Source organism: Alligator mississippiensis, chromosome 1, assembly GCF_030867095.1.
Source record: "Alligator mississippiensis isolate rAllMis1 chromosome 1, rAllMis1, whole genome shotgun sequence".
In the NCBI taxonomy this organism is placed as follows: domain Eukaryota; kingdom Metazoa; phylum Chordata; order Crocodylia; family Alligatoridae; genus Alligator; species Alligator mississippiensis.
The window spans coordinates 283809723-283823941 of record NC_081824.1 but is presented as its reverse complement, the minus strand read 5'-3'; the positions used below and the strand labels follow the sequence as shown (position 1 = coordinate 283823941).

The following is a 14219-nucleotide window of genomic DNA, read 5'->3' as shown; positions in this document are numbered from 1 at the left end:
ACGATATACTTAACATCAAGGTAATGTGAAAAGAATATTCTTAAGTTATGTTATTCGTACTCACAGGTATGCAGCCTTTCCTTCTTCTAATTCCTTACTCTTTCCACTGGATCCACTCTTTTTCCCACAAATTCTCCTGGTGATGCACATTAGCAATCCACATTGCCGTACAAAGAAGCAGCTCACATCAGTCACAACAAGGACTAACAAAAGTGCTGCCACACCCAGGCCAATGACAGCACCAAGTCCAAGACCATTAAAAAGAGTGTCTTGAAAACAACAGCAAGAAAATATTAGATTGTTTGAGTTAAGCCTATACAGGGGGATACAGACTGTTTTTGTTTGTTTGTTTTTCAAATAGTTTAAGAAAATCAGGATATCAAAAAAATTCTGAATTCAGTCACACTTTTTAGGTACATAAAGTTAAGCATGTATGTAAACTACTGAAGAGTAGAACCTTAAATCCATTCTCTGCTTAGCCTTTAATATTTTCCTGAGGGCAAATCTGCTCCTGATTCCATTGACTTAAAAGATAGCTGCCCAGGTGCCGACAAACATTACAAGTGGTAATGAACATAAATTTTAACTCAGAAATATAGAGGTTTTTTCAAACATGTTTACATGGTTTAGAACATTTTAAAGTGGAAAGCACAGAGCGGATTTTTGAACCAAGAGTTCTTAAAACTTTACCTATCACTGATAGATAATTAATTGTATTTCATCATAATGTTAATATGAAAACACTTTTTTTATTCATCATGCAAAACAATGTTTTCTTTATAAATAAGTCATTTTTTCAAATTTAATAAATCACATACATTATAATGGTATTAAATATTATTTTACCTTATGAAAGTACGTTTCAACATCTGTATTCATTGTATTATAGGTCTGCTTTTGAATTGAAATGTAATGAAAATGTGTTCAAAGTAAATTTAAAACTTAATCCTGCAAACACTTGCACATGCAAGAAATCAAAGCGAAGTCAATAAGACTACTTGGGGGAGCAAAGAGAAGAAAGCACTTGAATGGTTTTAGAACTGGGGACTTGTTTTTATTCCTCCGTGTTTTAAAAGGAAACTTAAAAATTGGCGGCAGGGGTGGGTGGGGAGTATTTTACAGCTTTACAGCTGATTCTACTCATGTTTTTAAAATCTAAGACTAGGCTTTTTTTAGCTTACTCTAATGACTAGGATATAAATTGACTTGGTTTTAAGATAACCACTTAGATTCTATATATGGGAAAATGATGAATTTGTTACATTTTTTTTTTTTGCAGGGATAGAATCTAATTATTGGAATGTTTATTTGAATTTGCCCCATCACCTCCCTCCCCCTCCCCTCTCTCCCCTACTACAGAAGGAAAAATAAATCAGGCAGCCCCCTTGCCCTCTGGTTCCCCTCAACTTATATCTCCTGCAGCTCCTTCCCCGCTCCTTACCATCAGACTCTGCTTTCCCTGACCACATGGAAGTGAGGCATGAATTTGAGAACGCTGACCTTGAAATAACATTGCTACAGAAATGTACATATAGGACCTATAGACTTAGTTCATCTAGAAATGATGCATTTCACCTTTTTTGAAAATGCTACAAGTATTAGCACAGGTACTCCATACACAGACTTCTAAGCAGCACTTTGGCACCCACTTATATATAGTGTAAACTATGCATGATATTAGTCCAAAGCCAAAATGCTCATGATTTACCATACAGTTCATTGGGTTGGGCCCTAGCAGCCAACAGCATTTTAAGCCACGGTGATGTCACAGCTCAGCATTGCTCAGTAGGTGTATATACTCAAGATACCCCCCCCCAAAGGATCCAGGTGCTAATTAGGATCCCCTTTTAAGACTGGAACTGGGTGTTCTTGTCACAAGTTCCAGGGTGTTCCAAAAATGTATATGCAGATGAGGTGTAGGAGAACCTGGGGAGGGCAGACCTTCATCTTGGGGAGGGTGGAGCCACACTAATCATACGCAATAGGATGAGAGAGGGTTTGCAGGTGAACTGTTTACGGCTTCATTTTATGATGCTGGCCAGGCATTTAAGGCTGGTGAAGAAACAAGAATCACTGGAAACAGGAAAGTAAAGTGCATGTAGTAAAGAAACACCATATATTTGGGTCCATGAAGGAAGTTTTCCTTAAGTGCTCCCAGGGATAACTGTTCTTCTGACATGGTTTAGTACCTGCTGAGGTGTTGGGACTTAAAGCCCACTTAATGGAAATAGGAGGCTCCTCCCTAGCTTGCTCCTGTGGCCATATGGCTGAGGGCAGGCGAAATTTGGGGGCATCTGAATCCCAAGCCTCCAGGCTTGGGCCTGCACATAGGATGCCTGCCAAAAGACATTGGAAATATCTGAAGCCCCTGGTGGGGTGGAGGATGTTTGCCCATTGTAGGGCCACTTAAGGTTCTGGACTGACTCATGGATTTGGACTTGATTTGGCTGATTTGGCTTGGAACATGAAAAATGTCTTAAAAAAAAAATTGGTAGGTTCCCATCAGTATGGTTGCCCACTCTGGGCCATATGTTTTCTAGTCATGCTCAGTGTTAACTACGTTTAATCTACTTCATGGTTGGTTTCCATTACTGGCTTTTGGTAACAATTAATGATAGACAATGTATTTAATGAGGTTTCTGCATATATGAATGTAAGATAAAGGTCATTTTCTCCATGCTGATTGAAAGGAAAACACCTCATCTCATATTCAAGTAAATACGGTAATTTTACATTTCTAAAAATGTATTTTTAGTGGGTAGATGGAACTTTAGACTATGTTCTTGTGTGGCACATCTGGAAGTACACGTCAGTTATGAGAAGGACGTACGGAGCATTTTATCCATGCACGCAAGTAATATCCTTTGTTTGTGAAGAAAATAATTGTATTTATAATAAAATAACCATTCAAATACCACTCCCAAAAGAAGTTGCAGGTTGAAGGATACATGTAGCTCAAAAATGGCTTGTGGTATTTTAACAAACTCCATCAGTAAATTAACTAAATCTGTGCTAGCTCTTGATGCAATACATAAGAAAATTACACAAAAAAGTAATAAAATAGCACATCATGCCTAGAAGTGACATGCCAGATACTAGTTAGCAACACACTGGCAAACACCCATTTGTCCAAATATCCTGCTTATACTATCATCTTGCAAGTTGTAAAGGTATAAGCAGGATATTTTTCCTAGACTAGAACATGTGAATATAACTGTGATGGGGAGCAAAATGTGTTATCAAAAACCAGTATATACTTTGACAGTGGTATTAACTTCATCTTTCCTCTTCTCATCTCACCACATCAGCTATATAGTTTAGAATGATTTTTGGTTAAGAATGTCTAGATTAATTTCTATTTCTTGCATAATTAAATTTCTTAAGGTATATAGCTTGTATTTCCATAAAGCAATCTGACAATATATTTACATATAAAATCAATGAATTATTTCAAAAGAAACATGTTTTCCATGCCTCATGTATTATTTTATGGCCCTTTAAAAAGAACCTGCAATCAATTTCATGCAGTTTGGTATGGGCCATTTTATTAAGACAATTTCATAGAAGTTTATCGTGCAATAAATGAGAATTCAGATGTTTTAAAAATACATATTTTCCTTTGCCCAGAAAACTTACTTAAGATAGAAAGATAGCATTAGATAAAAGAAAGAAAGATAGTAAAACCTCAATGAAAATAATACATCATTTATGCAGTGCCCTTGCCAGCAGGCTTGGAAGTCTGACATCTTAAAGTAAACTAGTTTTCTTTCTTTTTTATATAAACTTTATCTGGTTAAATGTTGCCAACCATAACTTCTAAAGCTTGAATGAACACATGAGATAAAGACTGATATGCCATGATTTACAATGCAACTAGAGCTCTGGACCTTATACATACAAAAACTAACTTTAATTCAAAGCATAGATGTATTTGTCATTTAATCCAGATTGGCCAAACAATTATAATACACACTCAATAAGGCTTTAAAAAAACCCCTAAAGGATTTAACAGAAGAAGCCAGTCAAATCCTATAAAAATATGAGGTTAGAAAAGAATTCCTCTAACAACCTATACAAATATTTCTAAGTAGTCTTTCTATACCATTTTTAATTATTCCATAGAATATGGTAAAAGAGTACAAAATGTGAAAAATGATCCATTAAAAAATATATTATAGCATGTCAAAAATGGAAGAAGTCATATTCTATAGGCCTTTTTCATAAAGTAGAAAATTACTACAAAATATTTTTTTAAAATGTTAAGCTAATGTAATTTTCTGAGATTCATTGATTCATAGATGTTAGGGTCGGCAGGGACCTTATATATATTATATATAGAGAGAGAGATATTTATATCAATAGAAACTGGGGACATATCTACACATGCAATAATGTGCAGCAGTTACTGTGCATTTAGTTTAGTACTTGTAATACCAGGTACTAAACCAGAAATTGGCATGTAATACCAGGTATTAAACTAAATGCGCAGTAACTGGTGTAGCTGCACAGCACCGCTGTCACACTCATTTTAAGTGACACTACCATGTAGTAGACTGATTATACTGTGCGCTATGGGTTTTGCCCACCATGCTAATGTGCAGTAGAATTATTCTACTGTGCTCAAAATGTCTTGTGTAGACCTGCCTACATTGTGTCAAACTTTCAGTCCCTAAGGACTTCAATAAGGTGAGCAGGGTGTTTGTGATGTGGATTACTGCATAATTAATTTTTATCAGAAAACACTGCCAACTGACAGAAATGTTTATGGCAGCAGACTTTTTATTTCACAAGGCAATTTGGGCATTTTTTAAAAATCAGTCAGGGCTGCCTGAGACATCTTCTGAGTCATGAGTATTTGATTGATATATATTTTTCTGCTTCTTTGTGTGGCAGGATTTTTTCCCTTCATTTTGATCTTTTTTTGTTTCTTCTCTTCGTCAGAATGCTTATAAGTGAATTGCATTAGTGAAAAGGATATCACAAAGCCAAGGAATATAAAGGGGTGAAGGGAATCTATACAGAAATCAATATATTTTTTAAAAATAACTAAGTTCTGAATCCTTTTGCTAGAGGGAGGTTTTTTTTTCTTTCCTTTTACCAACAGAACAATAAGGTGAATGTAGAAACTATATGCCTTATTTCATTTTATGTTGCCAACAGCAATGTTTTGGTGTAAAGTGTTGCCTGGAAGATATAGCAAGGTTTTACTTTCTACATGAAAGCTCCATTAAGCATGACATGGGCACATACTGCTTACTTTTGGAGGGACTTGAAGATGTACTGGGGGAAAAAATATCAAGGAAATACAATTGAATTAAAGTTGTGAAAGGTATTCAGGATCAGGACCTAGCAATGTATCAGTTGATTCTCCATATTTTAGGGACAGGCATGTCTATTATATTTAAAATTCTCTCAGCATATTTTTCCTTATATACCCTTCTGAAAATATGTTTTGGGGGTAAATTTTGATATTAATTCTAGCTGGCTGATAAGGAGGGTGAACAAGTAGACTGCCCCAGGGGAAGCTTCAGAAGCATTCCACTGGAGGGAGAAAAATTGCTTTCTGGAGTAACTTGCTTTCACTGTAGGCCATGGAACTGGCTATAGTTAAACTAATTGGAAACACACTAAACACCAGGCTTAAAAAGACTGCTGACATTTTTCCTTATGTAATCTCAAATACTATATTTATTCACACACTGGATACCTCCAAGTAAGACACGCAACTTGTTTTTGGAAGGCAGAGAAAAGAAAAAAAATTCTCTCATAATCTTACCTGTCACAGCATGGGAGAACTGGCAAAGACCGTGATAGGGTTAAACCTCTGGCCATTGATCCTGAAGCTGTGGGGGAGGAGTGATGCTGATGACCAGGCTCTGCCCCTGCTCCAGGGTTTAGCCCTGGATGAGCTGGTTCTGAGCAAAGCCCCCTGAAGCTATTCTAACATGTTTTTGGCTCTATTCCAGCTCCTTTTTTTAAGACACACATCCCAATTTTGGAAGGGTAATTTGGGGGGAAAAGATGCATGTATACATAAATAACTACAGCATTTGAGAATATTTAGCACCAGGCTTTTAGTGCTGGATCACCAGGCTTTTAGTGCTAATCCTACCAGGTGATTGATCGCCTCTGCTTTTGGGCGTGTTGTTCCACATGTGGCACTTGGAGGTAGTGCCTTCTCTTGCCCAAACAGTGGCTGTGATTTCTAGTTACCTAAAAGACTCCTTGCCACTGACATACATCATAGTCTCTTGTCCTCACCTTCCTGAGTCAATCAAAGGGATATATTTAGTGGGTGCAACATAATCTGAAATAGAATGATGATTTATGATCATTTTCATATTTTTTCACCATTTTGTACTGCCCTAACAGTATTCTAGTGTGTGTCATAGTCTGTCGCTGAAATGCTACCCTCTATTATGACATAGGACTTTGTTGGTCGGTCATTATTTTATCATGATCTCACTTCCAATAGTGTCCCTGCAAATACAACATCCCCAATAAGGACAAACACATGGATTGTATTCCTGAATAATGTGTCAGAGGGCACTTCTTTTCAATACATTGCTGTCACGTAATCTATGCCAAGAGAAACATAATTAGGATGTATCCTGCCAATAGGCTAAGCTTCCTTCTCATGCTTCTCAGTTTGTGTTTAATAAATTCAATACTTTAATCTTTACTTCTTTATTTTATATGATCTAAACAAGGTGTCAACTCATTGGGACCCATGGGCTGGATATGTGGTACAGAGTTGATCTGTAGACTCATGAAGGAAGATTCTTGGTCACCCATTATCTAAAATATTTGAAGATATTCTCTTTCCTTATGTAAATCTGTAACCTTTTTGTGAATCCAATAAATTCTCAGGAATAATTTTTCAGACCCAGATGCCAGAGCTACATATTTAACCTAACTTCAGGGGTACAGTTTTGAAAACATTGGTCTCCAATTCAGAGACAAATTTTATCATTTAGTAATGCTTGATAATGCCATTAACAATGTTTCCTTGGATCAGGAGCTGCATAAAATACAATTTAACATCAGTATTTCTTATAGCACATTTTCTGCTAATCTCTTCTTATTTAAGGATTTACACATTAATGTAAGATCTTGGAAAACTTTACTGCTTTGACTCTTAATTTCTATTGCTTTGTCACTTAGCTTGGATCCATGCCCATCCTTTATTTCTATCTCCTGATTTTACAGATTTCCTAACCCTTGATTTCCTTTTTGTTGCACCTCATTGTTATTTTCAGTTACTACAGAAACATCATGATCCCACATTAGTTATTAAATTCTAACATCTATTTTTTCCATCTTTTAGGTTCCTACAGGCCGACTTATTTGATTAGCATGTACACATGAGCTTCTAATCCTTACTCATGGTTTAGAGGTTTCCTTATATTGTTTATCCATTGACCTCCTGAACTCCCTACCCCAGGATGGACACTCCCCCCATATGGACCCACCAACTCCCCCCCTCCCCCCCAAAACCCTCCAGCCCTCCTATCCCACAAAACGCTCCTCAGGGACCTTATACCAGGGACGGTGGTACCAACTCAGGGGCAGTATGGATGTTGGATCTGAAGATCTGAAGTTGGATGTTGTAGGTTTATTTATTATCATTGACTTTCTAATACAGATCATTATCATCTCTAGCTCTTCAGTATTATGGAAATTTGCAAAAACAGGATAATATTTGAGGGTGAGCTTTTCAATACTGTTCACTGTTGACTTTGGGTCAACATAAGTCAATAGAATTTGTATTGGTTCAACTACCTTCCCTCTAAAGTCAATCATAAATTTCCCATTCCAACTGCCACAAACACAGAGATTGATCACATTGAAAATCCCATATAAAACTACTGTGGTTTGTGAGGTCACAAGAACATAATCTTATGATGTCAACAGATATATCAATATAAAGGATGGTTAAAACAAAGCATATTGTGTTCAAACTCATATAGAAATACCATCAATATCAGAACCATTTAATATAAATAAAATATATGGTTATTAATATAAATAAACTCTTACTTTGATATAAGCATCCTTAAATAAAGAGAGAGTAAAAGAAAATATGCTATAAGCAATACTAATTTTAAATTGACCTTTTAAACAAAAGAATCATAGTGTATCCAATGGTTTTAAAAAGATGGTACTAATTTTATGCCGTGATACAGTATCACGATATTGTGTCTATACACATGCCCACCCACGTGTAATGTGTTTCCTAATTAATAGAATAATTAATTGTAATTCAACTTTAGTTTTAGTGAATTAACCTTAACATTTTCTCTAAAAGATTTATATCTATTCTTAATAATCTAACCACAACTGTACCTTTAAAAATATCAATCTAGGAAAAAAAGTACATTTTCCATAGTTCTGCATTAGTTTTGATTTTCCCATTGTCAAAGTCATGATGTATTTATACCTATATGCTTTTAATATATAGAATGTGTCAAATGTAATATGGCATTCTAATATCCATTATCATAATAATAAAAGGAACAGTGAATTTAAAAAAAAGCACAGAGTGTGCTCATTTCTTCAAATAAATGTTTATCAAAGAACAAATCTCTGGGAAATAAGAGTTCTGAAAGATTTAGAATTGTAACAATAAAAACGGAACAGGTTCCAGTAAAACGGATTAAACTTTTGGCAATTTCCAAATGCTCAATTACTGAATTGTATTTTAAATCTCTATTAATGTTCAACGTTAGTTTACCCTGGGTGTGTCTACACATGCAATTACTGTTCAGGAACTACTTGGGTGTAAATTTGCTACCTGCATCATGAAAATTTACACCCAAATCAGTGTAAGTTGCCATAGTTACTGCACAATACGGGTACACGCATGTAGACACATGCCTGTACTATGCAGTAATTTTCAGTTACTGCATAGTAACCTAAATAACTGCACAGTAACTCTGCATGTGTAGATGCACCCAGTATATTATATGAATTAAAAACTTCATAAATGGGCACAAATAGAAAAAAAATTTAGACTCCCAATATAATGGTCTTTGTCCTTTCCTCTAAGTATGTTATGCCAGATATTCTGAAAGCTGTCTCCACATATACACATGAACAAGGAATCATTGCTTAAAATGCATGTTGATGATGCTCTATTGCCTTGAATCTTGCACTATCATTTGCATGAGTGTAGTGGTGTAAAGCTCTATTATTTCAATTTGGTTACAATTATACTAATTTAAAGTGACATAAACAAACACTATAAGACACAGGACAATGGAAAGTCAGTACTAAGATTAAAAAATATCCCTTTCTTTGAAATATCTCCTAAAACTCACTATATTGGGTTTAGAAACTAAACTAACTGAAAAACAGGTGGTAGCACAGGCCTGTGGGGGGGTTAACGGGACTTAGCCCCTTCAAACGCAGGGCAGTGGTAGGGCTACAAGGTGGCCTAGCCACAGGCTTCCAGTGGCTGCAGCAGAGGTGGCAAGGGAGTGGGGGTGGGGCAGGTGCTTCCTGTTGGGGCTGAACTGGGGACGGAGCTGTGAGCAACTCATCTGGGGAGCTTGGGGCGGGGGGGGGGGCAAAGCTCCTGCTGCTATGTGCCCCTCGGGAGGGCATTGGGAGCAAATGCCCCCAGATCTTCATAGGGGGAGGTGGGCTGCCACCGTGGGTTAGTGCTGCATTGGGCTCTTGCCAGGGGGACCAGGCCAGGCTGTGCTCAGGTGGGGGAATGGCACTGGGAAGGAGGTATGGGTGTAGCTGCAGCCACCTCAAAATTTGCCATAGTATCCTGACCGCCCCCTCCCAGCACCACTGCTGCCTGCCCCGAGTTCAGCATGGCACAGCCCCTGATGGGAAGAGCATGGCATATCCCTGGCCCCAACCCGCAACAGCAGTCTGCCTCCTCCCATGCAGATCGGGGGACACATGCCTCCCATGCCCTCCCAGGGTGTGCATGGTTGCAGGAGCTGCCACCCCCTCCCCACGCTAGGCACCTCTGGACAAACTGCTCGTGGCTCTGTCCCACACCCCATTTGGGGGGGCTGAGCATGTGTGCATGTGCGCACGTGCTCAGGCCCCCCCCCCATATATTTTTCCTGCCTCTGCGTATGGCGTGGTAGAATTAATTTTTGAAAATACTACATGGGAAACTGACTGGGGAATAATTAGCTTGCTTAGACTTTTCTTCCAACTGACCTCTTGCACTCACTACAGAGGCTGTTAAAGATCCTGAATAAGTTGTGTTCCACATGAAGCATCTTAAAAATAGTACCTAAAATCAAAAGGGACAGTCTTAGCTTCTATGCATGCTCTGGAAGTCTGCTTTGACTTAATCACTTCCAAAACTTATTTACTCCATTCAAAAACTCTTGTTATGATTCAAAAGGAACATTTCTTGATAACCATTCCAAAAAATGGAACACAGTGCTGTAGAATTTAAAAGACGGAATGAAGATAATGCTGAAGACAAGGCTTCTCTAGATTGTGAAACTGGAAAGAAAGTTCAAGAACATATATTATTAATGTGTTAGAATTACCTACAGATGTAGGCTAGACTGTGCAACTCTTACATTGAGGAATACTTTCTGACTCAAACAGAATTCAGCTAGGATTATTTGTGTGGAAATGTTCTGAATACCATGGGAAAAATGTAAAGTTGTTGCTTTTAAGTTAGATTTGTATACATTATTAACATTATTAAAAAAAAAAAATACTGTATTTATTCCTATTTTTTCAAGGCCTGATTCTTCTCTTGAGGTTAATGACTAAACCGCAGTGGTGAAAAACAGGGGACTAGGTTTGTAAGTTCTATATACTCTGGATAAAGAATGAAGAAACTTCTGTCATATATTGTCAGAGTAGTTAGCATCTGATGAAGGAAGCTGCTTATAAAAGCATCTCTGATTTAGTAGGTCTATAAGATGCAAAACTACTCTACCTTCTGCCTACCCTTCACTATCACTAGAGGCTGGACATCTCTATCTTCTTTCTGACCAAATGTAGAAAAACAGAGGAACATATGCAGTTTTCTTCTGGTGACAGAGGATGAATAGAGGAACATTCTTTACCCAAGGATAAACAAGCACACAGGAAAATAGTTTTTCCATCTATAGTCAGTTTCTTTCCCTGAAAATTTCATTTTCAACACTATTTTTCCAAGCCAAAGTCTGTGTTACTGTTTGAAAGAAAAGTATTTCTAAGGATGATGCCAAGACATTGTAATGGATCCAAGATCTGGGGCAAGAGGCTTGTACACCTCTCTGTTCCTACCTCCCTCTCTCTCTCCCACATACTTTCACTTCTTGGTCAATGCAGGCTACTGCCAGAGCTCTGCATGAGTGGTGAGTTCAGAGCTCATCGCTGATTAGGCAGGTGAGTTCAGAGTGGATCAGGTGGGGGTTGGTTATATCTCCTGCTTTCACGCAATAACAGAGCTCAGGGGGTGAATTCTGCTGATGCTCTCCCTTTTCCTTCATGTTCTCTCCACTGAATTCAGCAGCAGGGGAATGAAGCGGGTGAGTGATCATGGCACAGCTCACCCTCTGGAGTCCCATGCTGAAAGCTCACGTGACACAGCCAACCAGATTGTGACTGCACTGCTGCACCTCCATTGGATCTGCTCCTGCTGTGACTTACTGACATAAATATGGATTACATTAATCTTATGTATTTATATCTTAATAATCTATGAATATGAATAGCTTTGATTTTACAAAGACAGCATCTGGAATATTTATTACTATTTTTTTAAACTTAATGTGTCATTTAGTTATGTGTACAATGCATATGGGCTTTTATTTGGTAACAACTATATTAGCACATAGTTTATTGTATCCATGCTTTGCTTTTGTTTGTTAATTTGTTGTTTGGTTTTGTTGTGGCAGCTTTCACCAGTGGTACTTTTATATGAACATATACTATTCTTCTGCTTTGCTTTTGCCTTCTATTTTGTTAGATTTATGAAAAACTAATTATTGTAGTCTATTTTTCTGAAGCTAAAGGTAAGGAAATTATTTAAAATTAAATACAGTTGTAATATTTGCAAATAGTTCTGAGAACCAAGAACTTCTCACATATTAAAGACTATAACCATTTTGTAAAATCAAAATAGTGTACATAAAGAAAAAACATGCACAGACATAAACAAATATAAACAGAGACATGGACAAATATTAAATGACCTCATTTCCACTTTAATCGAAGTAATTATTCATTACTTCCTGATGCTATGACAAGATTCCTCCCTATATTTCTTGGGGGATGCAAGTACAGACACGTGTATCAAACTGGAATGGATTTCTTAATTGATGAACAAAACAGTTACTTTTTTCACTGGAGAAATTTTCATATCCTTCCCATGTCTACAGCTTTTTTTTAAATCCTTCTTTTCATAGGAGGATTATTAACAGAATGTTTCCAATATTGACCATATATATCAGCCCACAGGTAGCATAAAAATAGTACTTTGTTTGAACTGTGCCTTAACTCTTTAGTTTGGCTGCCATGTTTGGCTGCCTTGTGGTAAACAAAAACGTCTTCACTTCTCAGGATAACTATAGGGACTTTAGACCAGATAAACTATCCAACAGCTTTTGTGCCCTCAAAGTAATATTGCAATTAAGTGGTAGCTATAGAATCATAGAAAATTGGGGTTGGGAGAGACCTCAGGAAGGCATCGAGTCCAACCCCCTGCTCAAAGCAGGACCATCCCCCACTAAATCACTCCAGCCAGGGCTTTGTCAAGCTGGGCCTTAAAAACCTGCAAAGATGGAGATTCCACCATCTCTCTAGTCTAGGTAACTTGTTCAACACCCTTCTAGTGAGATCATTGCTCCTTGTTCTGTAATATGTCACTGTTGTCAGGTAGTTTAAACCTAGTTCCCTCAGCCTCTCCTAATAAGTCATGTGTTCCAGCCCCGACCCATTTTCACTGCACTCTACTGGGCTCTCTCCAACTTGTCCACATCCTTTCTATAGTGGGGGCCCCAAAACTGGACACAGTGCTCCAGATGTGACCTCACCAGTGCAGAATAGAGTGGAATAGTTACTTCTCTCGATCTGTTGGCAACGCATTTACTAATGCAGTCCAGTATGCTGTTAGCCTTCTTGGCAACAAAGGTAGACTGCTGACTCATATCCATCTTATTGTCCACTATAACCCCCAGGTCTTTTTCTGCAGAGCTGGTGCTTAGCCAGTCAGTCCCCAGGCTGTAGTGGTGCATGGGATTCTTCTGTCCTAAGTGCAGGACTTTCCACTTGTCCTGTTGAACTTCATGTGATATCTTTTGGCCCAATCCTTCAATTTGTCTAGGTCACTCAGAATCCTAGCCTTATCCCCCAATGTATCCTCTACACCCCCCAGGTTGGTGCTAAAAATAACAGGTTTAAGTAAATGTTTACTATAGGAATGTGTTGTGATAGTGTGAGACAGTGGATGGTTGGTGACAATCAGCCATGTTCCTTTCAGTGTATTTCCTTTTACAAAATATTTGGTACTTTTACAGAGACATATTCAATGCTCATTTAATTTGGAATGATCTCTTTTTGAAATGACATCTTTCTCTTAGAATGAATATTGTTGAAGGGCAGGTTCAAAGCATATGAAAAATATGCTCTTCCTTGCCTGATATGTTCAACAAAAAGCTCATTCTGACAATATGATTTAGGTGCAGTTTTGTGAAATAAGAAAATACAGAGATAATACAACCACTTCAGATGTATAAATATGGTGAAGGTTGCCTCAAACTTTCTCCTTGTAAATAGATACTTAGTTACTGTGGCCATAAACCTGTTCATGTTGAAGGCAGCAGCTAAGCTCCTATTGACTCCAGTGAGGGGAACCTTCAGAAATGAAAATGTATTGGACATGACAGACAACATTGGGGAAGGAGGAACCAAACAGTCAGTTTCATAGGTGAGGTAGTCTGCACTGGTCTTAAGATAATTAGGTTTAAGGTGATACATTTCCAAAGCTGTGGGTACCTGAAATGATGCTCATCAGGAATGCTATGCTTTTTTTGTAAATTCTTGACTGAAAACGTTTTTTTGGAATCATACTCATATTTGGCAAGTCTACATGTTCAAATACTCTGGGAGCAGTTTACTCTTGAGTAAACTACTTGAGAGTAAATTCCCCAGCCATGCATCTACACATACAGAGATGTGGGAACAGATGTGCTGTTCCTAGCAGCAGACTGCTCCCACTCTCTGTGGTCCTGTAACAGGCCTCT

At 37.8% G+C, this 14219-nt stretch overlaps 1 protein-coding gene across 1 annotated transcript in view; it reads right to left on the bottom strand.

The window, feature by feature from the left end:
• Positions 1-14219, bottom strand: part of NCAM2 (neural cell adhesion molecule 2) — a 569780-nt gene that overhangs the window by 29563 nt on the left and 525998 nt on the right. The window contains exon 16 of the mRNA XM_019476390.2: positions 65-269. Within this exon, the coding sequence (XP_019331935.1) occupies positions 65-269 (205 nt within the window). The remainder of the gene's footprint in view (positions 1-64; positions 270-14219) is intronic.